The following is a 23,230-nucleotide window of genomic DNA, read 5'->3' as shown; positions in this document are numbered from 1 at the left end:
GATTATTATGAAAATAAGACAAAGCGTATAAAATACTTGGCACAGCGCCTGCCACATAGTAAGTGCTCAGTAAACATGAGCTCTTTTTCCATTTTTGGAGACCTTACCTAATGTGCATTAAATTCCTTTGGCCTAGAGATCCTTGGATCTGCATTTACTACTCCATCTGATCCCACGACTGCATCTGAATGGCGTATGTGTCTCTGGACCGTCAAGCACATACCAGGTAAGCATTCCCTGTATCTCATTTCCTGAAGCAGAAGCCTCTGTCTGGGAGGGCTGCAGGGTGCAGGTTCAAGTGATTCCACTCTAGGCTGGGTAATACTGGGTTGGCCAGAAAGTCCCTTTGGGTTTTTCTGTAAGATGTTACAGAAAAACCCAAAGGGACTTTCTGGCCAACCCAATATGAATAGTGGCTTTCTCGTTCAGGCTCTCATTGCACATCCTTGCAAAGCACCAGAAAGGGCTGTGAGCCTATGGGAAACCATCCCAGGAACCTGCAGGGCCTCTGTACAGACCTAATATGGGCATTCAGGCACTGAGTAGAAGTGCCTACCATATGTGTGCACATAGGAACAGATGCTCTAAACCATGACTGTGGTCTACAAAAAAAATTAGCATTATTAAGCCCCTACAGACTCAGTGCCTCACTCTGAGATAACTGAAGTGTCTAAGCCATTTGCTAATTAAATCTAAACAAATATATTTCACATAAAATATCTATTGGTATAGACAATACCAATACATTATATTGGTATAAAGCGTTGTTTAGCCCCTTCTGATTGTGTTTATATCTGTATATTAAGCCTCTTTTTGATTTTCATCAGAAGTAACTGATATACTAGTTTTTAAATATCTCATTTAAACTGGTGTTTTTCTCCTCTGCTTTGGCCACTGGCTAACACCATCCAAATTTTTCCTTTTATTCTAGCAGTTGAGGAGGCACTTGTATGTTCTTACGTGGTAATCTTACCTCTAGTTTTATTTTGTCCTCCTATTCTTTTTCTGTCCTTCATTTGCCCAGATTTCCTCACCTTTTAATTTTTTGTTAAAAATTAATTATTAATTTATTTTTGGCTGTGTTTGGTCTTCGTTGTGTTGCGCAGGCTTCTCATTGTGGTGGCTTCTCTTGTTGTGGAGCACAGGGTCTAGGCACGTAGCTTCAGTAGTTGCAGCACGTGGACTCAGTCGCTGTGGCTCGCGGGCTCTAGAGCGCAGGCTCAGTAGTTGTGACGCACGGGCTTAGTTGCTCCGCGGCATGTGGGATCTTCCTGGACCAGGGCTCGAACCCGTGTCCCCTGAATTGGCAGTTGGATTCTTAACCACTGCGCCACCAGGGAAGCCCCTCACCTTTTAATTTTATCATAATTGTAACATATGTTGTTATAACCCCAAATCCTTTGTGGATCAAGATAGGGAGTAGATTTTAAAGTGTTATTGTAAAAGGACATGCAATTTAGTGATGATCACTGTAGGATTTTCACCACAAGTGACCGATACACCCATTTTTAAATATCTTTATTCACAAACCTGTATATTATCTGTCAGTTCGAATGCCATATGTATGATAAAATAGACGAGAAGTACCATATTTACAATGAAATCATTATTTTATATAGCTGAATCAACTGATAGGCTACCTCCTGCAATAATAACTTAATGGGCCCAATTCTGCCTTTTGAATGGACCAATTTTATGGTTCTCCTGGAAAGTTTTGGGTTGGGTATAGTTTCTTGTTGCTTCTTTCTGTGATCCAAGGCTTAAGAGAAAATCCCTGGAAACCAGCAACTGGAACCAGACCTCTCCAGGATTGAGGAGAGACAGGAGTGAGAGAAATGACATCCTGTCACATCTTAAAGTCCCACAACTGCTATGCTTTGCAGGAGGAGGAAAGAATCAGTCCCAAGAACTATACTGAACATTTCTAAATCATCAACATCAAGGATTAATCTCTAAAACAAGTTTGCAGATAGAAGCTATCCAGCTAGTCATTATAAAATGCATATGCAATACAGTCAAGCTGTACTTACAAAACCACATACATCTTATTTATCTCTAATTTTAAAATAATTCATTCCCTTATTGGGTATGCAAGTGAGCAATGGAGAAAGTGGTGCATCTGCAATACCTGAAATTAAAAAAAAAAAAAAAGAAGAAAAGAAAAGAAAATGAAAATAATCACAGGGACAACGATTTGAGTCAGTTTAAAAATGACCGAGATTAGAGGGTGGATCATGGACCCCCATTAAGTGAAGCAGAATATGCAAAACAGGGCATGATGGGATAGCAGACTAGAGCCATGAGAAAGCTCAGGGGCAATTAGTCAGCAAAGAGAGGGTCGAATGTAGTATGTTGTTAATTCTTCTGGCTGATGAAGTGTCCTGACTACTTACCGGCTGGTGCTAAGGATTTCAGTGCTTCCAGAAGATGGGGGCTAGAGAACTTAACTAGGCACCGGAGGGGTTCTTCTCTCTCAGCCAGGATGCCCCCATTTAGGTCACTTTTGAATTTCGTTTCAAGCTGTCAACAGATATATTTTTAAGTGACGATTAAATATATCAGTTGCAATGGCAAAATATAAAGAAATAGGATTATGTATTTCACTAATTCTTGTTATCAAGAAACACAGGGACTAATGGGGGTGGGAACCATTTAATTTGCTAATTGCAAACATTGAGGGCAACCAGTATATCCAACAATATCGCATGCAAAAAGCCAAGCGTGCACAGTGCCTGACACACAGGAGACCTTGCATGTCAGTTCTGCCCTCAGATGCCCTTTACCTGAGCATTAGGTTTGCATTCTTAATGGAAAATGAGCAGTTTTTTGTAATCTGTCATTTCGATGTAAAAATGTCTTGTGTTTTGAGTCACTACCGCAGTTTAACTTCTTATTATAGAAGATTTAGAAAACATACAAAAGTGAGGAGCACAGTGTAATGAGTCCCCATGTGCATATCACCCAGCTGAAACAATGACTTGTCTTGTTCCATCTATTACCCTACCTTCCGTTCCCTACTGCCCACCCCCACTGGATTATTTCCAAGCAAATCCAAGACACCATAGTATCCCACCTGCAAATATTTCAATGTATCTAAAAGAGTCCTAAAAAGGACTCTTTTTCAAAACTTCACCCCCATAACATTACCACACCTAAAAAAATTAATAACAGTTCCTTCATATCATCAAATATATAAGTACTGTTACTTCAGTAGGTACTGGGCTCTTAGATTCTAACTTCATTTTATTTTTTTTTTAACTTAAAATGATCCTTAAAATTTAGAGACAGAATGCTGAAATATTTAGAGGGTGAGTAATGTCTGCAGTTAATTCAAATGGTTCAGAATAAAGAAAGAGAAAGAAAGCAGATGTGGCAAAATGTTAACCATTAGTAAATTTTGAAACAAAGGGGAAATGAATGCTCATTGTAATATTCTTGCATGTTTTCTGAAGGTTTGACATTTTTCAAAATAGAAAAGGTAGGGAAAAATTAGTAGCAGGTATGAAAAAATGTATGCCTTGACTTATAGAACAGACCCATTCTAAGATGTGTATAAAGAGAAGTTTTGTGGACTAAATCTTATGTATCCTAGATCAGTGGTTCTCTGTGCAGAATCGGCTAGAGGGCTTGTGAAGACAGCTGTCTGGGACCCACCTCCAGAGTCCGCAATCCAGTAGGACTAGAATGGGGCCAAGAACCTGCCTTTCTTACCCGTATTCCCAGCTGAGGCTGATTCTGCTGGTCCAGGGACCACACTTTGAGAATGACTTTCTTAAGAGTGTGAGCTGTTTAAAAGAAATGGGTTGAAACCTGCCATTCAGGGAGCATAACTTGAAAGGTGTCAGTCAACTTTTCCCACTAAAAACAAATCAAACCAAACAGGCACTGGGCCTGAGTGAGCAGATCAATGGTAGACTTAAAGTGTGGTCCGTAGCTGCAGAAGGTTCCTTCTAAGCAGAAAGAATTTTATTGGAAGGTCTGAGGGGAGGAGGGTGTTACGAGTATGAGCATGAGTATTAGATTAGCGTGATCATGATATAAGCCTTGAATTCTTCTAATGGTGGCCATGGGCTTGCCCCCCACCTGGCTTTCCTGGTGGGCAAGCTTCTGTAATGAGCCAGGTTTGCAGGCTGCTGGGTTTTCTCCACATGATGCCAACTGGGCTTTGTAATGACTTATTTATTCACTCTTTTATTTAATAAGTATTTATGAGCACTGACCATGTGCAAGCATTGTTCTAGGTGTGGGTGGGCTAGAAAGGTATAACCTACCTTTTTTTTTTTTTCTCAAAAATACAGATCACAGCTGGTTATACATAACTGAATTAATACGAAAGGTGAAATGAAAAGACAAATTCAAAATTTCCAAAGGTCTCCTTTGCAACAGAGGAACTTACTAAATATGATAAAGAAGTCTATTTTAACTCATAAACTTTTTATACAACATTAAAGTGACAAATGAATAAGAGACAGTTGCTTAGATCTGTTTTCCACTTAGTTTTAGTTCTTTTTAAAAAATCTTGATAAGTTGTAGTTAGTTTATAGCAGTGTCCTACCTTGTATTGTGCAAATTCTAGCCTTGGTTGTGGATAGTCTCCAAAAATTTCTTGAGTCACTCTCTGGACCCTCTCTTTTTCTGTTTTGTTTTCATGAATGATCCTTGAATCCACTACAGATGGAAGATTTCAAGAGAAACAGCTGTTATATATTTAATATTATTATAATAATATATATTTCATCCATAAAGTATCATCCTTCCATTCCTAACCTTTCAACTTGCTTGCATAACTTAAAAATAATGTTTACTGTTTCTTCTCGATTGTAATAATTTCCTATTGTTGAAAGGCTGGAAAGTATAGGCTGGTAAGAGAAAATAAAAATCACCCATAATTCCACCACACAGAGATAAGTACTGTTAACATTTTAATCTATTTGTCTAACCCTTTTTTCAGTGAATAAAAAGATATGTATTTTTTAAACTGGGATTATAAAATACACACAATTTTGTATCCTGCTTTCTTTACTTAACATGACATCAATAGCAGTTCCTATGCCATTGGAAAGTCATAAATATGTTTAGTTCATAATGGCTGTACCATTTCATTTTATTGCCAAGTCACTGCCAAGAGAGAGGAACATTTTCATTTTTATAAATCTATATTGTACCCCATCACTTTTCTGAACTTTCTGATCTACATTAGTAGTTTCATACTATATTCTCCTGGGTTTTCTAGGAAAGGACTCATGTCACCTGTGAGTAGCAACAGGGTAACAATTCTGATTACAGGCACACCTCAGAGATAAGCAGGTGCAGTTCTATACCACTGCAATAAAGTGAGTCACATGAAGTTTTTGGTTTCCCAGTGCATATAAAAGTTATGTTTATATTGTACTGAGGTCTATTAAGTGTGCAACACTATTATGTCTAAAAGGACAATGTACATACCTTATTTAAAAAGTACTTTATTGCTAAAAAATGCTAACCATCATCTGAGCCCTCAGGGAGTTGTAATCTTTTTGCAGTAGTAACATCAAAGATCACTGATCACAGATCACCATAACAAATATAATAATAATGAAAAAGTTTGAAATATTGTGAGAATTATGGAAATGTGACACAGAGACGTGAAATGAGCAAATGCTGTTGGAAAAATGGCGCTGAGAGATTTGCTCAACGCAGGGTTGCCACAGACCTTCAATTTGTAAATAACGTAATACCTGTGAGATGCAATAAAGTACTCAGGAAGCATTAAGAGCCTGGGCTCCAGACTCAGATTCGGATTTCACTCCTGGCTTTGCCGATTCCTAGCTATGTGATTTTGCCTCACAAGTTACTAAACCTCTCTGAAACCCAGTTTCCTGATGAAAAGAGCTTGTTCATGGGACTGCTGTGAAGAAATAGGAAATGACTCATATAAACACCTTAGTATGGTGCCTGGCACAGAAGAAATGCTCAACAACTGTTAGTTAATTTTTGTTTTTGTTCTGATTATTATTAGATGCCAGTCTAGTAAATTCTAAAAGAGATTATGGTAGCTTATCTTCCCCACTTCAACAGAAATGTAATTTTCAATTTTCTGAAAACAGTAAATACTTTTGAATCACATCCTGGTACATAAATGTTTTCCTGGGTGACAGAAATCTGAAAAGGAATGTCCTTCCAAATTTCAGTTTTTATCTTAAAACACACATACTATTTATATCTAGCCCAAGGCTTCTTTCTTGTAGAGGTGTAGTAGAGTTGTGAGTTTCAAAGATCTAGGAAAAAGAAAAAAGAAAAAAGTGAATGTTTTCCTAATTTTATCACCTTGAAGTATAGATATTAATTGCTTTTAATGCACAAAAATATGGCAAATCTTATCTTTAGTTTTTCCCAACACAAAGATTTGAGGCCATTTGCAGACTGAGTTGAGCATTTCTCCTAGAGCGATGTTGGCAGAGAATGCCAGCAACATGGCTGCTTTATTTGAGGAGCTCTGTACCTTGTTAACGTAAAAAATGGATCTGGAAGAAGTATAGCTGGTGAATACAAAAGCTAGAGGAATCAGAGGCAGCATTTACAATGTGATGTTTCAGCTTTATATATATGTCTTTATAACTGTAAAAAATTTGCTGAGATTCCTTATCGAAAAATAACTTTCCTATTGTAAGTCTGAACCTCTCAGACCCCTTCGCTTACTTTCCCCACTGAAGCCATTGTTTTTATAATTAAGTGTTTGACAATATGAATTTTCCTAGAAATGCAACTGTCATAGGAGAACCATTGATAGCAATTTGGTAGGAGGGTGGTAGGTAAGAGGGAGGGGCTGCTGTGGGAGAAAATCATTATCTAACTTCTTAATGTTAGATTTTTTCCTTAAAGAGTAGCTTGCAGAGAGCCATCACTTCTTTCTACTTAGAACAGATGAAAATACATAAGTATAACATACCTAAGGGCTCAAAGATATACACAGAGCCTTAACAATCCTATAGGAATGTGAACATCTGAGCCCACAGATGCCATGCAGAGGAAAAAACAAACAAACAAACAAAAACCCCCTGAGCCAGATCCGTTCTTATCATTAAAGGGGAACAATGTGTTCAAATAATTTTGACAAATAAATTGTGGGACTTAATAAACCAATGCCTTCTCCTTTACTTCCAACTCCTGTATCACCTGCTTGACTGATGGGACAAAAAATTCTGCTTCTCTCTTGCAGAACAGAATAATATAATCAGCTTCAAAAGACAGTGTCGAGTTACTCTGAAGAGAAAATAAATTGTGATTGGAATAGATGATTTGGAAACGGGGACCTATAACATAGACCCTAATGACTAATGGGCAGTATAAAATACAACGCAACTATAAAAAGATGAGAGAAAGAAATTATATTGTTTCCTTTCATGTTAACTGAAAACTTTCTGCATTCCAGGGATATCTGACGTGATCTCCTATCGCTGGAGGTAGACTTTCCCACCTGCTCAGCTTCTAAATTATGTGTGAAAGAGAAAATGGAGACTTAACTTTAAATAGAGTCACTGATGGGCTCACCTGATTATACTGTTTAAAAACAATAGCCTTAAGAGAGTCCAGATACCGGCTTCTGAGGTCCATTTTCACAATCTGATGGTGTTTGCTAGCAATTGTCAGTGCCTTGAAGTGAAAATTAGCAAGACTATTAGCATTACTGTATCTATCTCTGTATTTACAATACTTGTTCAGGAAAAAATCCAGAACAATTAAATCTCATGGCCTGTTACTCAGCTTGAAAAACAAAAACAGGGGCTAATGGCATTAAGATTCTCACAAATGTAAGGTCTTTTGTAATACCATTTTTAGAAAAGTGATCCTGTTTATTTTTTTTATTAAAAAATTTTTTTTTTAAAATTCTTGGCCGCACCAAGCAGCATGTGGGATCTTAGTTCCCCAGCCAGGGATCGAATCCGTGCCCCCTGCAGTGGAAGCACGACTCTTAACCACTGGACTGCCAGGGAAGTCCCAAAGTGATCCTGTTTAAAGTTAGGAATTATAATAAATGAAATTCAGAGTTAAGAATAAACAGTGAATACTCAAATGTTACCATTTTTGATTACTAGTCATTAATACTACGATACTGCCATACAAAAATGCAAATATGTGTGTACGCTCTAGGACAAATTTTGAAGAAAAAAGTGCAAATTAAATGCAACTTATAAAAGCTTCCCATCGTCTGGGGAAACAAGTTGGAAGACTGAAACAGAATTAATAGAATAAGGTATTTACCTGGAACTAGAGCGTAGAAATAAGTTTGCCTTAAGATACACATTAGAAAAGAACATTAGCTTTTGGGGTGATGTTTAAACTAGGTGGGACAGGGTGGACTCACCTGGCTGTCAGTGGATGGAAAACCACCATTTATTATGGAGGAAGAGACTCCAAATGTAAAGGAGAGTTAAGTGTTAGAAAGAAATAGAAGTGAGCAGCAGTAGCAATCTTTCTGCCATTTCAGTAAACACCTAAGGAATTTAAATGACAAGTCCGCCTGCCTGGAGGACTTGGTGTTCTACTTGGCACTAGAGATGATGCAGCCAGGATGGCAGAGCTGCTTATCTACAATCAGCTCTGGAACCAACTGAAGCACCATTGTAGTTGTGAATGTTAAGACGGTGGAAGCAGCAGCAGTTGCCAGGCTAATTTAGGGATGGCTTATTTGGGGGAAGATGCTAGGAAGCCTATGACACCAAAGGCAGAACCATAAACAGAAGCAGGCTCTGACCAGAGGACCATCTGCTGTTAAAGCACGCTTCTTGTGTACGCAATGTGGGGAAAATGGTTACAAATGAAAATAATGTTCATTAATAGGTAAATGATGAGGTCATGAAAAAGTAGTGAGGTACATTCATATGTAACCTCATTGAAATGTTCTGTTAAGTTAGAAAAAGCAAATTACAGACCCTATATACCAGTGTGGTTTTTGTAATAAAACATCTTCTGAAAGGAAATAGCAGAACTGTTAAAAGCAGTTATTTTGGGTGAATGGGATTGCGCAGAAGGGTATGGAGTCTTAAAAGATTGTTCAGAGGGCTTCCCTGGTGGCGCAGTGGTTGAGGGTCTGCCTGCCGATGCAGGGGACATGGGTTTGTGCCCCAGTCCGGGAGGGTCCCACATGCCGCGGAGCGGCTGGGCCCATGAGCCATGGCCGCTGAGCCATGGCCGCTGAGCCTGCGCTTCTGGAGCCTGTGCTCCGTGACGGAAGAGGCCCCAATAGTGAGAGGCCCGTGTACCGCAAAAAAAAAAAGACTGTTCAGAGACTTCTATGTTGGTTGGATTTTTACCTTGATTGTGTACTACTTCTCAATTACAAGACAGTAATGAAGAGTTCTAAACCAATGCTTATGCTGTCCTCCCACTTGTAGAATAATAACGTTTTCTGCTTCTTATTTTAGGAGATAAAGAATTACAGGTGGTATTTTCTGTTTTGGCTGCACCGTGCAGCATACTGGATCTTAGTTCCCTGACCACGGACTGAACCTGTGCCCCATGCAGTGGAAGCGCGGAGACTTAACCACTGGACCGCCAGGGAAGTCCCCCTACAGGTCGCATTTTATATCAAATGATATTGAGCAGTTTAAACCTACACGGACCTGAGATAAGGATAATACAGCATTATAACTTATAGTAATTGGTTCCATACCTGACCCAGAAGGGGTAGATTGCTTTTCAGTTGGGAGGAAGAAGTGAAGGCATATGGTGTTTGGGAATAATACACCACGTAAGCAGGTTTGTACTGGTTTGGCTTTCTATACTGTGTTCCCCAGGCAATTCGAATCCATACTGCATTCTCCTCAGCATCTCTGAAGCTGACTGTCACCTTATTTAAAAAAAAAAAAAAGATGTAAGTTTCCTAATTAAAATCTCATGGGGCACCAACAACAGGTGCTTTTTAGGGGTGAAGGATGTTATTATAATCTTGCACACCGGCTGAGGTCTGGCAGTCTTTTCTCCTACGTTTTTTTTTTTTTGGCCGTGCTGTGAGGCATGCAGGATCTTAGTTCCCCAGCCAGGGATTGAAGCCATGCCCCCTGCAGTGGAAGCATGGAGTTTTAACCACTGGACCACCAGGGAAGTCCCTCTCCTACTCTTCATTACAGTGTTTTGGGAAATCTTTGGGAAAATATTTTGTGGTCGTTTTGTAAAGATACATTCGTGCCTTGCAAAGTCTTTTGGAAGGAAAAAAATTTTAAATCCTACAAGCAGGATATGACATCAGAAATTTTCAGTAATTTCTTGGGCTTTGTCCTGAAAAACTATAAGAGTTTATGAAGCAAAGCAGCCTCACAAATGAGATATCTTATAAGGAAGCATTTTTAGCATTGAACACAGACCTAGCATGCACTGTAAAGTTTAATAGTAAGACTTCTATGTAGCAATGGGCTTAAAAAAATACTAATCCTAATGCTTTTACGCATTTAGCTCAGGTGCTAAAAATTACCCCAAAGCAAAGTTACATAGCGAGAATATAAGAAATTCTACGTGGTTTCCATTTCATGGATAAAATATAGACCTTTCTAAACTTTTAAATATGATTGCCAGTTTCTATGGAATTAATAGCTCACTCCTAGATTATTAGCCCCCCTTGCAGCTCAGACCCTGGAGATACTTGAGACAGGCACACTTGGCTTGCCCACATCCCTGTTTTTTTTTTCCTAGCTGTGCTGCGCAGCTTGCGGGATCTTAGTTCCCTGACCAGGGATTGAACCCGGGCCCTCGGCAGTGAGAGCGTGGAATTCTAACCACTGGACCGCCAGGGAATCCCCTGCCCACATCTCTTTATTTCCTCCCTCTTGTATCTTATTCCTGGTGATCACATGGCTGCTGACATTAGCAAAGAAGGCAGTTACAGTTGGCCCTAAGGATTCTGGATGATTGGTTCCAGGACCCCTCTCAGGATACCAAAATCCGAGGATGCTCAAGTCTCATATAAAATGGTGTAGTAATTGCAAATAACCTGTGAGATTCTCCCACATACTTTAAATCATTTCCATGTTACTTATAATACCTAATAGAAAGTAAATGCTATGTAAATAATCATAAGTACAACATGAATGCTATGTAAACAGTTGCTGACCCAAAGCAAATTCAAGTTTTGCTTTTTGGAACTTTCTAGAATTTTTTTTCCCGAATATTTTCAATTTGTGGTTGGTTGAATCCATGGATGTTGAACCCATGTATAGGGAGGGCCGACTGTATTTTGACTCTGCCCACTCTTTATCTGGTTGCTTCCCCAAATTTCCTCAGTGTATCAGACAAGGAACCCACGACGAGGGGCATGGAGGGTACAGAGCAGTCTGACCTTCCCCTAGATGAACAGCACAGCTCTCGGCCCCAGCAGGCATGCAGTGGACCTCTGCCAGCTTGAATGGAAGAGGACAGGATCTTATTCTGAATAGCCTCTTTGCATCACATTACAAAAGAAAATAAGTGTGTAAAGTCAACATTGAGTGTAGTGTACGGAGGGCACATTTTCGCTAGGAGAAAATTGGTAGCATTCAACGGAGTCAGGTAGTCTCTAGTCTAGAATGAGGATAACTTAAGTGAGGGCTCATGAAGGGACTTAAAGAGGTCTGTGACCTCCTGAATTGGATGCACCGTTGGATGGACATGTCTAAAGGTATGCTTTTCTAGAGATGTGCTGTGCCACTTATCAAAATGTTCATAAGGGTCTATAGTCCAAAAAAAGGTTAAAAATCAATAGGCTAAGAGGAAAGGGCGTCCACAGAGTCAGTGTAATCCTGGCCCGGCTGGCCGATGCTCCATCTCACATTCTTAAAGTAAAGAAGATACTCAGATACCCGTAGAGGCAGGGCCCAAATATAGATATTTATTATTTTCCCAAGAAACTACCTCAATGGATATCCTCCTGCAATACCTGGGATAAAGCGTTTCACAGAGGAGAGCTCAGATTAATATTGCTCAAGCTTAAACGAGTGCAGCCAAGGGACTTCCCTGGCGGTCCAGTGGTTAAAACTCCGTGCTTCCAATGCGGGGGGTGCGGGTTTGATCCCTGGTCAGGGAACTAAGATCCCACATGCCATGTGGAACAGGCAAAAAATTAAAAAAAAAAAAAATTTAAGATGACATAAACGAGTGTGGCCAAGGGTCCTAAGTGGTTTGGCGAAACTGGGACTGTTCTCTTGGCCAGGGTATCCTCCACTAGCCATCAACTGTCAGTAACTGGCCAAGGCCCACAAGCTACTGAACATACGTATGTTTGGCGTGAGAATCAAAGGAAGCTTACAATACAAAGAATCACCACATATTTAACACATTAACATACTTAACACAGACCATCATTATTATACTACATGATACAGGCACAGAAAGGGACAAAAAAGGTGCTCCCTTACGATTGAAGCAGTTTTTAGTTTGTCTCTTCTTTGTAAGTTTTTCCAAGAACTTTGTATTTTGCAGAGTTTTACCTGGTATGATGTGCAGTCAATCTCTCTCTCTCTCACACACACACACACACACACACACACTCACACACTCACTCACTCACTCACTCACTCACTCACTCTCCACCCATCACTCCCCAGTTAGGCTCCCTGTGTCCTTTCATATCAGCTTCTCTCCCCCATTGGTTCAGGGCAGGAGTTCTTTACCTGAAGTCCATGGTTAGAATTCAGGGCATCTGTGGACTTGGTGGGGGAAAAATTTCATCTTTATTTGTACTGATTTCTAACTGAAATTTAGCATCTCCTTCAACTGGAAAGTAGGCATCAAAACAGTGGAATTTTAAGACCCGTTACTTTGTTGTCCATAGAAATCCCAAATACTCTTATCATATTATAATTGTTGCACATGCCTCAAAGATATCATTTATACCTATTAGTACTTTGAAACTAGTTGCTTTTAGACCCATCATGAGATTATTTATTGTGTTAATAAAGAAGCACATGCATTACTTATCACAATTTGCCATTTTAATACCTTAACTGTATTTTTAATACCTTTTGTTTCCCCTGTGAGTCTATGGATTTTATTTTATAGCATTTAAATACACTCTTCTGAGAAGTGGTCCATAAGCTTCACTAATAGCCAAAGGGTCCTTGGCACAGAAAGGTTAAGGTGCCTGTCCTAGAGCAGCAGGTGAGTCACTCTTCACTCCTGGGCACCAGGAGGTGCTATTTGTCATGACGTCACCATCATCAGCCTTTGGGAAAGTGGAGTTATCCAGCCACTAGTTAAGTTATGTGGAGGAAGGTGAAGATAAGCTGGGAGTCCTCAGTCAGTTGAGGAAAGGGCTGAGGACACGTGGGCCAGCTTGGAGTAGAGGGACGGGGAGACAGAGAAGACACACGGCCTTTACCTGGTCATCCTCATCTAAAACCTGCAGTATACAAAGCACGTCACTCTCTAGCTGGCCTTTCAAGCAGGACAGATATGATCAGTAAAAAAGCTCCTTTGTCCCCCCAGCCTCCCCCGCTAGTGTGCCTGAAATTCATTCAGGAGGCAAAAGCTTTTGGTAGTGATAAGAAAAGAGAAATCTAACAACTGAAATACATGGGCATCATAGTGGGAATAAATATGAGTGTTTCAGACTCTTTTCTCCATGCCTGGTGAGGGCAGTGGCCTGGGGTTAAAAGAACAAAAGTGCCTGATGCCTAAAACAGGGACAGGAAAGACCATCAAGTGAGAAGGTGTTGGGAGAGAAGATGGGATAAACTCTGAACTGGACCAGAGAGAGAGAGAGAGAGAGAGAGAGAGAGAAGGAGAGAGAGACGAGTGTTTCTCAAGATGAGTTAGCCAGTCATGTTCAGCTTCATAAGAAGGCTGCTTCCAGAAGGGTCCAAACCACATATCCACAACACTTGTGGAGGGCTGGCCAGGGGTCATGTGGTAATGAGGCTCTTTGTTTTAAAAAAAAAAGCAGGTGCATGTGCCACAGCCACAGTCCAGACAGGACTCTCCTGTAATGTCTGCAAAGTTCATAATTTCATGGTAAGAAGAGTTTTCAAATAATATAATCCAAAATAAGAACTTAGGAGCAAGGTAAAAAAAAGTGCTTGCTTATTCACAAAATTAAAAAAAAAAGGAGACATACCTTCTCTTGGTTCACAATTTTCTTTGAATTAATTTATAAATTAAATGCAGGGAATTCCCTGGTGGTCCAGTGGTTAGGACTCTGCGCTCTCACTGCTGAGGTCCTGGGTTCAGTCGCTGGTCAGGCAGCTAAGATTCTATAAGCCGTGTGGCGCAGTCAAAAAATAAATAAATGCACCCCTACTCAAACGGCTGAAGATTTTGTTTTCTGTAAACCTGAGAAAATGTTTCTAAGATTCATCTGGAGAAACAGTTAGGACATTTTTGACAAAGAAGAGTAATTGGGGGTAGGGGCCGGGTTGACTTGTCTTAAGGGTTATTGAAATGTTTTAAAAAATACAGCGATTAAAGGAATGGGGAGTTTGCTCCAGGCAAGTGGCCCTCCTGATACCAAATCCAGAAGCAGGCAGAGCAGCCTCCATGGTAACTGGCAGGACCGCTCTGAGTGGTCTCCCTGCAGGGGCAGAGCCGGCCCTGGAGGAACAGACCAGAGTAGGTGCTGCCTGCAGGCAGCTGCTCTCACTCAGGCTAAGGCCCTGCTCCTGCTGGAGGAAAGTGAAGGGGGCGGTGAGGAGGGGCCAGTGGGATTGCTTCCACGTGTGGGACACATCTGGAGCAAGAAGAAATATTTCCCTCCAAGAGTCTTGTGGCTGAAAGCACAGAGCTTGAGGATGAGCCTGGGGAAAGGATGTACTTTTACTGAGACCTGAGCACATTTGTAAGCAGTATAGTAGGAATCAGAAGAGGCAAGAGATTAAGGATGCAAGAGAACAGAGGAAAATAAAGCAGGTCTGTTGGATGAGGACATAGGAGATGGATTCACAGCACACACAGAGGGTCATTATAAGAAAGGAGATGAGGGAATATGTTCGGTGACAGGTGGGTAAGTAGAAAGCAGGAACAGTTAGAGACAGGATGAGGTAAGGGGATGGAGAGACAGGTCAAGGAGTTTATCAGAGAAGAGGGAACACCACTATGCCAGAGAGGACAGGCAGTGCACAGTGAATGGGACAGTTTTGGCATGTCTTTATATGCAAGGAGGACTAAGGCAGAGTAAGGTGGAAACGGAATGAAGGAGGGGAGGCTGTTAAAAAGTGATCACCTCAGGACCTACTGCATATCACAGGGAACTTGGCTCAACATTCTGTAATAACCTAAATGGGAAAAGAATTTGAAAGAGAATGGATACTTGTATGGGTATAACTGAATCACTTTCCTGTATGCCTGTAACACATCACTGTTAATCAACTGTACTCCAATATAAAATAAAAATTAAAAAAAAAAAAGCAATCACCTCAACCTAGGATAAGATGTTGAGGTGGTACCTGTGGAAACAGACTGGCAGCTGAGGACTCTTCTGTGCTCTCGAGCTACCCTAACATTGTGACCACGAGCCACCTAGGGCCATTTAACGAAAATTCATCACAGTTAAACACGACGAACATTTTAGTTTCTCAGTCACACCAGCCACACTTGGCTGCTAGCTGGGTCCTGGACGGTGCTGATCTACAACAGTTCCATCGTTGTACAGTCCTACCGGGCAGTGCTGCTCTTGAGAAAGAAGCAGTGCCCCTGAATTGAGAGGTAAGGGGAGAGGAAAGTTTTTACACCGAGTAGAGTTTGTCTTTGATACGGAATAGAACAGTATGGAATATTACTAACTGAAATTCTTACAAATTGAAAAAAAGAATGTAGTAGCGAATTTTAAGTGCACAGATGCCATGAAATTGAATTTTATGGAAATTCAGATAAATTTTAATCTTACATTTTTTAATGCTCTCTTAAGAATTTTCTTGAATGAACTTTTGAATTGTTCCATATCAAAAAGGTCAGTGTCTTCACCTGTCAAAATGAAAAGAAAAATCAAGAAGAATCAAGGGAGCTACAGTGTCTTCAATACATTTACAAAGATCCTGAAGATAAGCATTTGGTGTAACCTCAAAGAGCAGTAATGATCAAATCACACAAACGCTGCTGGTACCCCTGACAGAGCGTCACCAGATATATTTCTCATTTTTTTATACATGAGTAATAATCACCGCATTTGGAAAGAAAAGAGACTTACGAGGAACAAACTGCTACTTATTTTTAAATTGCCAAAACATCAAATACAAGTGTTCAGTTAAAAATGGAAAACATTACCTGGTCCTTTACTCATCTGAAAAACATCCCAAACTTTCTGATGCCGATGAAATTGAGTATCTGAGACAGGGAGGAAGAGCTTATTACTATCATATCAGGAGAACTTTCGAGTAACTATCATATCAGAGAACTTTCAACTTATAAATACATATTTTTAATAATGTGAAAGTGGAGAAAATTAACAGTAATTTACAAATTAAGTTATACAGATCTTTATTCAAAATATAAATTTTAAATGGATCAAATTTACTCCAGACAAATAAAACAAGTCATAAAGAATTACTCAACATAGTAGAGATTTAGCATTTATTCTTAGACCATTTATTCTGTCCACACAGGTCTACTCCATAGACTGCTGCATCTACGCAGCAAGCCAGGGACGATGTGCTCCTGGAACTGGTGTTTCTATCGGCTTTCCTTAGTCTGGAGCACTCTTCTCCTAGCTCGCTGCACATCTCATTCTGGTCTCTACTAAAATGCCACAGTGCAGAATGGCCTACCCTGAACACCCTACCCAAATCGACCCCCCATCCCGCCCTGCTTTAGTTTCCTTCATAGTACTTACCACTACCTGACATTACAGCATACATTTAGATGTTCATTTTTACACTGCTTGTACCTGTGGGATATTGGACTGAGTCTTGTTCACTGCTGTAGTCCCAGCATCTAGCCACTGGCTGGCATTAAACATATATATTTGATGAATGAATGAATGTATGATATAGAAGACACCCTCCAGGAGTTACAAACTTAAGAGTATCTTGGAGTAAAAATGGGCCTAGGAAGTTACTGAGTTCAGTCCCAACACATTGTCATCCTGGCTTTACTCTATCCCTGCGCTGACCTCGGTCTGCATCCCTGTGTCTTTGGACCTAGGACCAAGGTGCTCTGCACCCCATAAGAGGAGCTGTTGGCCCCAATACTCAAGGGCACCAACCTGCTGTGCCTTTGTCTTATTACTTTTCTTGTCCTGTGTCTTTTTTCTTTTTCTTTTTTTGGTGCCTTGGCATCCTTGTCTCCCCATCCCACCCCATTTATGGCGATGGCCTGACAATTCTTGATTATCCAGTTCTGTCCAAAACAGGTGTAATCAGGTATAATGTGATGCCTGCCCTGAAAGATAGCATCCAAAGGGTTTTGTTTCTTTCCGGTATTTTCTTCCTTGGTTCTCTGTTTCAGAGTTCAGATGGCCTGCTAAATGATCTTTGAATAAGGTTGCTGTCGTAATAATGGAGATTAAAAACTTTTTGTCGTTAATGATTCTTTTAAACACCGTGTAGAAGTTCATGATAAATGGCAAGGACTTAAATACAAATGCAGATATTTCCTCAAATAGAACACATGCTAGACTAATCCATGATATTTGTGACAAGCTTGGTCCACCTCTAGTGTCTCCTATCTTAGCCGGGGGCCCAATTTCCTTCTAGTTGCACATGCAGACCCCAGAGCCATGTGTGCCTCTCCCACTTAGTGCCCCCATGACCACTCTATGTGCAAGTACGGTCACTGTTAATCCTTACGTTCCTTACAGGCTGCGCTGTAATTAGAACACATTCGCAGACATCTACTTTCAAATTCTGTTGATAATAATACAAAGCCTAACAAACACTAACTATGTGCTTATTGTATGCCAGTTACTGTGCTAAGGGCTTTTCAAGTCTTATCTTATTTAACCCTCATAACAATCCTGTGAAGTAGAAGCTGTTATTATGTCCATTTTACTTAGGAAAAGTCTGAGGCTTAAAAAAAGGTCGTGTGACTTGGCAAAGGACACAAGTGACAGAGCTGAAATATGAAACCAGGTCAACTTGACTAGAATCTGAGCCGTTACATACAAAACTGCCTCTCTGATGAAACTGGACTGGTTAAGCGTAAATACAAATCACCAAAACTTACAAATGATGTCTAAAAGGGCTGCATCATTGAGACTTGCACGATTTTCCTGAAAGAGAATATACCATTTTTAGTAATCGTGGTGATAGGTGTGGTTCTACCCCATCTACAGCACACTTTAGGATTGCTTAGAGCAGATGAGGGCTCTCTCAGTACTCTACTGACAACTGTCTCCCATCTCTGCTCTTCTGTTAAGTAACACATACACCTTCTGATTCGTGTCTCATTACAGGTTCTCACAACTGTTCTCCCCCGATCTAATCCTCATTTATCACTTTTAACTTTTTTTTTTTTAATCTATGGTATCCGTCTAGATTTCCTCTATCCCAGGTTTTCTCAACCAGGCACTAGTGACATTTTGAGTCAGATAAAGCTGTGTTGTAGAAGCTGTCCTAGGATGTAAAGGAGCATTCCTGGCCTCTACCCTCTACCCAGCAGCACCCCAATCCCACAGTTTTGACACCCAAAAACGTCTCCAGACATTGTGTCCTCTGGGAGACAAAATCATCCCAGCTGAGAACCACTGCTCTATACACACACATTTATATGTTTACATATTATATAGTTTCTTTCAGTGTTATACAGAAAGATCTAATTTATTCTTTTTAATGGTTAAGGAATATTTTATGTGGACATATCATTATTTATCTAATCTCCTAAGTATAGCTGTTTCCAATTTTTTGTGTGTAAACAATGCTAGTTAACATCTTTATATATAGATATTTACATATCTATAACTAGGTATATAAATGTTTATCAATTATGATATTACATATACCTCCTTTTTTAAATTATGTTTTCCATATATGTAAATTTCGAAGTGGAATTGCTGGGTCATAAAGTATATTTATTTAAAAATGAATGAGGAGGAGCTTTCCTGGTGGCGCAGTGGTTAAGAATCCACCTGCCAATGCAGGGGACACGGGTTCGAGCCCTGGTCCGGGAGGATCCCACATGCCATGGAGCAACTAAGCCCGTGCGCCACAACCACTGAGCCTGTGTTCTAGAGCCCGTGCTCCGCAACAAGAGAAGCCACCGCACTGAGAAGCCTGTGCACCGCAATGAAGAGTAGCCCTCGCTCGCCGCAACTAGAGAAAGCCCGCGCGCAGCAACGAAGACCCAACGCAGCCAAGAGCAAATTAAAAAAAAAATTAGTTTCTTTTCCGCTATCGTGGTACGTAGCCCTCCTAACTTCACAACCTAGCAGCTACCTTACATCTCTTTCGGACTAAGGAAAGGAAAGAAAAAAACCAAAGGGTAGCATCATGTTCAAGGTTAATCATTTCGAACACTGTTACCTCACAAAGCAGAACCAAGTCCTGAACAAGACATTCCTTTCTCTGCCGGAAGTTTACAGTCTGCAGTTGATTTTCAGACAAAAAATTCCAGGTTTTTAGTATTGTCATCATTTCAGTCAATGGGATTTTCAAGATGGTCCTCCTGAAAAACTCGGAAACAGTTTCATCCATCTCTTTGGCACTTTCATAAAGACAAAACCAAAAACAGCACGATAAAGTATTAACCAAACACAAAAGTGTAACTTAGTGAATTTTCAGCATGATATTTTTAGCCAGAATTTTGATTTGTAGGTCAAGCACCCAAATGTTTACCATTTTTCAGGCGCTCTGCGAACAGTGTTCCAACAGGAGGATTAAACTATTTTCTCCTTAAGCGTACATTTAAATATGTTTTAGAGTTTTTAAAAATTAGTGCTCTCCCTCCTTTCCTGGCTAGAGTGTTTTGATCTTTTGATGGCAATGACATGTGAATCATTCACTCATTTACTGATTCATGTATCAAATTATTGAGCATCTGTGTGTGCCAGGCACTTTTCTAGGCACTGGGGATAGATACAGCTTTAACCAAAAAGACAAAAATCCCTGCCAATGTGGAGCGTCCTTTCTTGTTGGGAGAGACAGGCAACAGGAAAATCACAAAAAATGTTAAAAGTGATAAGTGCTGAGGAGAAAACGGAGCGGTGTTAGGAAGCAGTGAAAGTGGAGCAGGCTGGCAATGGGTGGTGGGGATGGAGAGCAGGCCTCAGAGAGAAGGTGACATTTGAGCCAATCCTTGGGGGAGGGAGAGTGAGCCATGGGGCTAGCTGGTGGAGGAGCTTTCCAGGCAGATGGAACAGCAAGTGCAAAAGCCTCGGGGTCTTCAAGGGACAGGGAGAAGGAGGCCTCCAGAGAGGTCAGAGTGGTGAGTGAAAAGGCACAGAGGAGGAGGTGAGGTCAGAGATCATGAAGGGCTGCCTTTATGACTAGAGGCAGAAGTCAGTCTGTCAATCTCACCTGCTTCCACCACGACTATGGGATTTCCAAGGGCAAATAGAGGAGATTCCCCTAAAAGAATCCTGGCTGCGACGTATTTCTACCATTTAAGTGTTGAACACGGCATATAATTTATTACCATCACCCACTTCTGAAAATATATGGGTAGTTGAATATATTGCGTTGCCCAAAAAGTTCGTGCGGGTTTTTCTGTAACATCTTATGGCAAAACCCACACGAACTTTTTGGCCAACCCAATACTTTGAAAAGATACTAAAAACAATAGTTAAAAATAAAGAGGAATGATTAGTTCTTTAGAGAGAAAAATAACTGAATTAAGAATGTGGGAGCAGCATGAGGATCATGAAAATTGAGCCTGACTCATTTCCTTGTCCAGATGCAGGACCCACCTGCCTTAATGTCAGTACTGAAATCCTCACCATGGTCCACAAGGCCCTGCGTTGTCTGGTTCCTGCCTCCCTGTCATCCACCACTCTCTCCTTGGCTTTCTGAGCTCCAGCTACACTGCCCTTCTAGTTTCTCTATTACAAGAGGATCCCTTCAGCTAAGGGCCATTGCATCTGTGGTGACCCCTGCTTAGAAGGTTCTTCTGCACATATTCACATGGCTCTTGTAATTCAGGTCTCAGCCATGCTTCTTCACAGAGAGACTTACCCTGACCACCCAATCTAGTTATTTCCCCACCTTGTCTTTACAGAACTATCTGAAATTATCTTGCTTATTGCTTTATTGCATTAAATATTTGATTAAGCTTCACTAGGGCAGGAACTATGTTTGTCTTATTCATAGCTGCATTCCTAGAATCTAGAACAGTGTCAGCCCAAGAACTGTCTAGTGGAAATACTTGTGGAATGAAGTCTTAGAGGCTGTCCTGAAGCAGCCGTGCCTGAGGAGGTAAACAACCTGGGAAGGATTAGGGTCCAACAGTCGGTGACAATATCAAGCCAGCGTCTCCCATCAAAAACACTGGAGATGGTGGTTGTTAAAATGCAGATTCCTGGGCTCCAACGATTTAAACTGGGGGTGGGGTGGGGGACCGAGAAGGGCTTGAGATTTTTGCATTTTAAGACTAAGAGTCTTAATTCCCGCTAAACTTTGGGAATGCCATTCTAAAGAATTCTGGTAGAAAGAGTCCACACAATCTCATCAATAAAGTTGGAAAACCCTTGAATAAACTCTTCTGATTCCCTGTGATTAGCTAACTTCTTTTTACATCTGAGCGCTTAGCACAGTGCTTGGCTTGGTGCTCGAGATATAACAGCTGAATGAACGCATGACAAAAAAGGTCCCTTTTAAGTAACTTTCCTGGAAATCTGCACAGCCTAAGAGCTGCCACAAGGAGCAGCAGGAGTAATGCGAGAGGCTGCAAAGACTAAAAAGGACGGACGCCAAGGTTAACCAAAAACAAGAACACTCAACTCTGGGAAAAGCAGCAACCCAGGCAGGGCTGGGATAGTTTAGCCGGTGACAGCTCGGCGCGGCTCCAGCGTGACGCAGGCCTTACGTAAGGCTCCGCCCCACCACGGGCGGATGTTACGTCACGGCCCAGCGTCATCGCCCTCCTCACCTCAGCCTCAAGTGTAGTCCCCAGCCTCCGGCCCGAGAGCAAGGGCCAATCCCACACCTTGGGACTTGCGGCAGTCGCGAAGAAGTCGCCTCAGAGTCGTGGGACGTGGCTTCTTCAAGGCTTCCTCCACGCTCGGGGGCCCGATGCCATTCCGCCAGGGGTCCTCTTACCGTACCACATCGCCGGCCGGCTCTCTCCTCATCAGATGTTCCCGCCTGCTGCACCTTCAAAGCCACCAATTGCAGTTCCCGCCGCCCTGGAGCCCCTCCCGGCGGAGCCAAAACTTTGGACTGTACCCTCGGCACAGGGGACCGTGTGGGGAGAGCGACGGAAGTGAAACTCTCCGAGTCCCCGCCTCACTCTTCTTAGCAGAGAATATTGTTTGAATGCTTTAATCCCAGCCACGAAATCTGGCTTGTCGGTTCGACTTAAAGTTCAGGCTCTGCCGCGCCTTCGCGGACTCGCTCTTTCTCCCCCTACAGCGCCAGAAAATGGGCCTGTCCAGGCCGGATGGCGCATGCGCATCGGGCGGCGAGCGGTGGGGGCTGGCCGCGCGGGGTCAGGCGTGGAGGGCGCGGAACCTTCGCCACCCGGAGCTGTTCGGGTTCCGGCGCCCTGGCCGCCGGCTTTTGGGTGCAGAGTCTTCGCCGGTGAATACCGCTTCCGCTCTCCGGGTGTGGCCGCCAGTCGGGTGAGTCTCGGGGGTCCGGGCCGTTCGGAGGAGCGCTCTCTTCGTGGCCGAGGTGTGAGGGGAGGCCGCGGGACACTCACCTGTCCCCCCTCAGGTCCCAAACTCGCGCGCCCCGCTGTGTGCCATCCTGCCGGGACTTCGCGCCCGCCTGGGGGGTTGGGACCACTGCGCTGGGTGTTGCCGGGGCGTTGGAGTCGTCCTGAGCTCCCCGCCCTCGGGCATTCTCTGGGACGCGCGCTGGTAGTTGAGAGCCGGCTTCGGTGTAGACCTTCACTGCCTGCGGGAATCGGCCTGGCCGCCGCTCTCGAGCCTGTGACCTTGGGCGAGCTCCTCCTCACCCCGAGCGTCAGCCTCCTCGCCTGTGAAATGGGTATAACCCAGCGCCTCGGTTGTGAGAAGGGAAGCCCTGAACACCGTGTCTGACGCGGTGAGCGCTCAGTACGTTGTGTGATGATTACTGTTACTGGGTATCCAGGCGTTTAGGATTTGCTTGTGGTAGGTGGGAGCCTGTTAGGGCGCATCTCAGCTTCAGAGAAAGTTCCCACTAATCCGTCTTGCGATGCGAGAATCCAGTGAGATCACCCT

General features: G+C 42.1%; 2 protein-coding genes across 6 annotated transcripts in view; one reads left to right on the top strand and one right to left on the bottom strand.

Moving 5' to 3' along the window:
* The window catches only part of CMC2 (C-X9-C motif containing 2), a 38,350-nt gene that overhangs the window by 1,400 nt on the left and 13,720 nt on the right, over nucleotides 1-23,230 (top strand). Inside the window, exons 3-4 of one of the 4 annotated variants that reach the window (XM_070044235.1) lie at nucleotides 137-226; nucleotides 9,405-9,554. Coding sequence is in view for 2 of the 4 variants with exons in the window: in XM_070044234.1 (XP_069900335.1) it covers nucleotides 22,472-22,645 (174 nt within the window). In the remaining 2 variants the exon portion in view is untranslated. Of the gene's footprint in view, nucleotides 1-136; nucleotides 227-9,404; nucleotides 9,555-22,016; nucleotides 22,646-23,230 lie in introns of those variants that run through there. The other 3 variants (XM_060289072.1, XM_070044234.1, XM_030863270.3) reach the window with 3 other exon arrangements.
* Nucleotides 1,508-22,459, bottom strand: CENPN (centromere protein N). 2 transcript variants are annotated; one of them, XM_030863261.2, is made up of 11 exons: nucleotides 21,955-22,459; nucleotides 19,395-19,575; nucleotides 18,100-18,145; nucleotides 16,204-16,263; nucleotides 15,827-15,903; nucleotides 9,653-9,829; nucleotides 7,531-7,632; nucleotides 6,194-6,257; nucleotides 4,556-4,668; nucleotides 2,394-2,520; nucleotides 1,508-2,128 (listed from the first exon to the last, which is right to left on the bottom strand). In XM_030863261.2, exons 2-11 carry the CDS (start codon nucleotides 19,563-19,565, stop codon nucleotides 2,046-2,048), a joined length of 1,020 nt encoding a protein of 339 aa, XP_030719121.2. In that variant the 5' UTR covers nucleotides 19,566-19,575; nucleotides 21,955-22,459; the 3' UTR covers nucleotides 1,508-2,045. The 2 variants fall into 2 exon arrangements, with proteins under 2 accessions (XP_030719121.2, XP_030719118.2); XM_030863258.2 differs by having other exon boundaries at nucleotides 22,125-22,459.

This window comes from Globicephala melas, chromosome 19 (genome assembly GCF_963455315.2).
Source record: "Globicephala melas chromosome 19, mGloMel1.2, whole genome shotgun sequence".
NCBI lineage: Eukaryota > Metazoa > Chordata > Mammalia > Artiodactyla > Delphinidae > Globicephala > Globicephala melas.
This window is presented reverse-complemented; position numbering and strand designations above follow the sequence as displayed.

Excerpts from the sequence above, each read along its gene's own strand:
- CENPN (XM_030863258.2), bottom strand. The coding sequence starts at position 22,156 with ATGAGGAGAGAGCCGGCCGGCGATGTGGTACG. Across the intron at positions 2,521-4,555 it reads TAGAATTTGCACAATACAAG|CTTGAAACGAAATTCAAAAG; the intron begins GTAGGACACTGC and ends ATCTGTTGACAG. Across the intron at positions 2,129-2,393 it reads GAAATCCTTAGCACCAGCCG|GTATTGCAGATGCACCACTT; the intron begins GTAAGTAGTCAG and ends TTTTAATTTCAG.